Below are 2,867 nucleotides of genomic sequence, written 5' to 3' on the forward strand. Positions count from 1 at the left end.
TGACTACCATATATTGCTCATTTAATAGAAAAAGCCCTCTCATCTGGAGAGTGTGCAGGAAAAGCTGAAGTCAGGGATGAATAAATTGATTATACTGTCTCTTTTATTGAAGCACTGGCTCCATTTTTAATCTGCTGTGGGGTTTTTAGCCCTGGGCATATAACAGCAAACACAACTGTCACTGAGTTTATACATCCATATGTTCATCCACAATCCTTAAAGAAAACAAGATATTTTGATTTTTTTGAATAACACATGGAAATTCATCATCATCTCATATCTGTGTAAATCTAGAAGTCTGTATACAGTAAATAATCAAGAGGTGATTGATGCTACTCTGCTTTTCCATGACGAACATGTGGCTGCACCTCACAGGCCCACTGAGAGGCCATTAGCATCCTACCTGGCTTACCTGTGGTGGTTTCTATAGAAACAGACATAAGGTTGTTTTTGTGCTCACCTTTGAGCCTTGGTAAACACCAGGGTGCTCCCCTGTGAATAAACTGCCATCCAGTCAGTCAGTCAGTCAGTCAGTCTCTGCGCTGCACCGGAGCTTCCTGGAGATGTTCAGCTTGTGACAGAGAGACATTTGACTTTCAGATAGACAGGAGAGGAGCTTGTTAGCTGGATACCGGTTTTGGGTGGTGGCTGAGATTGGTGTGGGTATGTTTCTGAACACAGCGTCTCCCCGTAGGTCATTCAGCATCCCTATTAACATCAACCTGCAGGGTGCTCGCAGGCGGCAGACACGGTAAGAGAATGATCAGCTGGACCAGGTATCAAGATTATGGGCCTAGTAGTAAAAGTTCATTATGAGGCAACTTAATAACTTCGCATTAAGCATTCTGTCTGAGCTTGGGCAAAAATGGTATGTTAGATGTGGGGAAAAAAAATCATAATATCATAATATGTCACTTAAAAAGCATATTTTGCCACGTAAGTATTCACAAATAAGTGTCTTAGATAGATGTTTTTTCCTCCTGCATCGTTCTTTGTGACTCCAGAAGAGCCAGCCTTGTATATGAAGCCCGAAGTTACCATTCTAAAAATCTCCATTTCTAAACCGTGAAGCATATCGTCGGGTGTAATTCATGTCACCTTTGTCCAGCTGTATGCTCAGAAATCCACAAACGCTTTGATTTGTGCTACATATTAGCTGTAATACTTCTGGTAATGAGCGTGGACAAGCGCTACCAGCTGGTGCATTTATTTGAACAGGCTTGCTGGTGTTCATTCACCGTAATAAAAAGGTAGTCGTTGCTTTTATGCTTAAATCAAATTCATTTCAATGTACATTACAAAAGCAGTTATCCTTAAAACAGTCTACTGTGGTGCAGAGACAGTAATCCTGATGATGTCATCAGGTCGTCTCTCATGAAGCTTGAAACCTTTAAGATTTATCAGGGAGCCTGTGAACTGAACTGGGCTTACGGTGTCTGAAAGAGGTGGGAGTGCATCAGACTAAGAGGGTATGATGAAGCACGCCATCACAGTGCATTGTGGGACACCTAGGGTCCAGGAATCCTGGTATCTTGGACATTAAAATCCATTTCAATATTGTGACTTGTTAAAATGTCAACCTTGGACTTGGGCTGGAATTTGTTTTGACAAGCTAAATAGGAAGGGAACCTGAAGATGATGACAATATCACGACATACTGAGCTGCTCCCTTTGGAGGCCATGGTTTGGTGAACACATCTTTTTTTTTACTGTCCTTCGATAAAAATCTGCTCTTATTGAATTAAACTCTGAAGATGAAACATACAGTCTTTTGAAGAATAGAAAAGTAATGAAATGAGCTAAATCAATTTACAAAAAATGTTAAATTGTGTGTGTGTGCGTGTGTGATGCAGGGAGCTCCTCCATGTGGCGCAGGAGCAGGAGTGGAGCAGAGGTACGGATGGGCGCGGGGGACAGCGAGCTCACACCCAGGTGCCAGTTTCGAGTGTTGGGGAGGACAGAGCCATCCTCCTGGGCTTCAGCATGATGGCCTTCTCTGTGCTCATGTTCTTTGTAGTGGGCATCACTATGGTCAAACCTTACGTCAACAGGTAGCGTGTCATCTAGCTGCCTATACATATGGCACAGTTATATAATTGCTTATTGGGAATAATGGAGTTACCATGATAGGTTTGGTCATGCTGATTTCCATCACTAAAAAATCACAGAGCTAACAGTCATGTTATACTGTATTTAACAGACATGTCAAGTCTTTGCTGTCTTTTTAAATCAATTTACTGATTAAAGCAAAAAAAAAAAAAAAAAAAATTTTATGGCTCACACTTAAAGGGGTAATTCCTGGTGTCATAATGTCACAGTCTAGTCACCCTCATACCAATGGAAGATCAGGTGAAGTTTAACAGGAAACAGGTGTTGCAACCTCCTAAATACTTCAAGTGAATGAGGACCGATCTTCCAGTGCAAAAAAACAAATGCACAACAAAACAATAGAATGTTTCCACACTACTCAAATTAATCAAAGTGTAAAGCCTCAATATTCAAAGTTTTTTGTTGAAAAATGTTGCCTTTGCCTGTTGTTTCTAGTTACTTTGAAAAAATGGAATGTAAAGTGAGACCAAAAAAAAACAACAACCTGGAAACGCTGCTTCAATATCAAGGTCAAGTCTTCAAACCAGGTCAACCTATTAAGCCCATTTCTGCCCCCCAAAAAGTTTCAAGAATGTTCAGTGATAAACAGAATGCAGTTTGTGTATCAGCCAGCGAGAGCAGTGATGTACATATGTAGCCACAGAATCATGATTGGAGTTTGTCTTGTTCTTGCTGTGTCTGGAGCTTTATTTTGTTTTTCACAGCAGGGATGGGTGTGGTTGCCATTTAATCAAGTATTCCAGTGAACAAAAAGCGGA

The 2,867-nt window shown here is 40.9% G+C and overlaps 1 protein-coding gene across 1 annotated transcript in view; it reads left to right on the forward strand.

Annotated features, from left to right (window-relative positions):
- Positions 1-665: 665 nt before the first annotated feature.
- Positions 666-2,867, forward strand: part of kcnmb3 (potassium calcium-activated channel subfamily M regulatory beta subunit 3) — a 3,574-nt gene continuing 1,372 nt past the window's right edge. The window contains exons 1-2 of the mRNA XM_086205074.1: positions 666-751; positions 1,854-2,051. Of these exons, the coding sequence (XP_086061200.1) occupies positions 666-751; positions 1,854-2,051 (284 nt within the window). The remainder of the gene's footprint in view (positions 752-1,853; positions 2,052-2,867) is intronic.

Source organism: Aulostomus chinensis, chromosome 5 (genome assembly GCF_037954235.1).
Source record: "Aulostomus chinensis isolate RoL2024-O1b breed Wild chromosome 5, RoL_Achi_v1.0, whole genome shotgun sequence".
In the NCBI taxonomy this organism is placed as follows: Eukaryota; Metazoa; Chordata; class Actinopteri; order Syngnathiformes; family Aulostomidae; genus Aulostomus; species Aulostomus chinensis.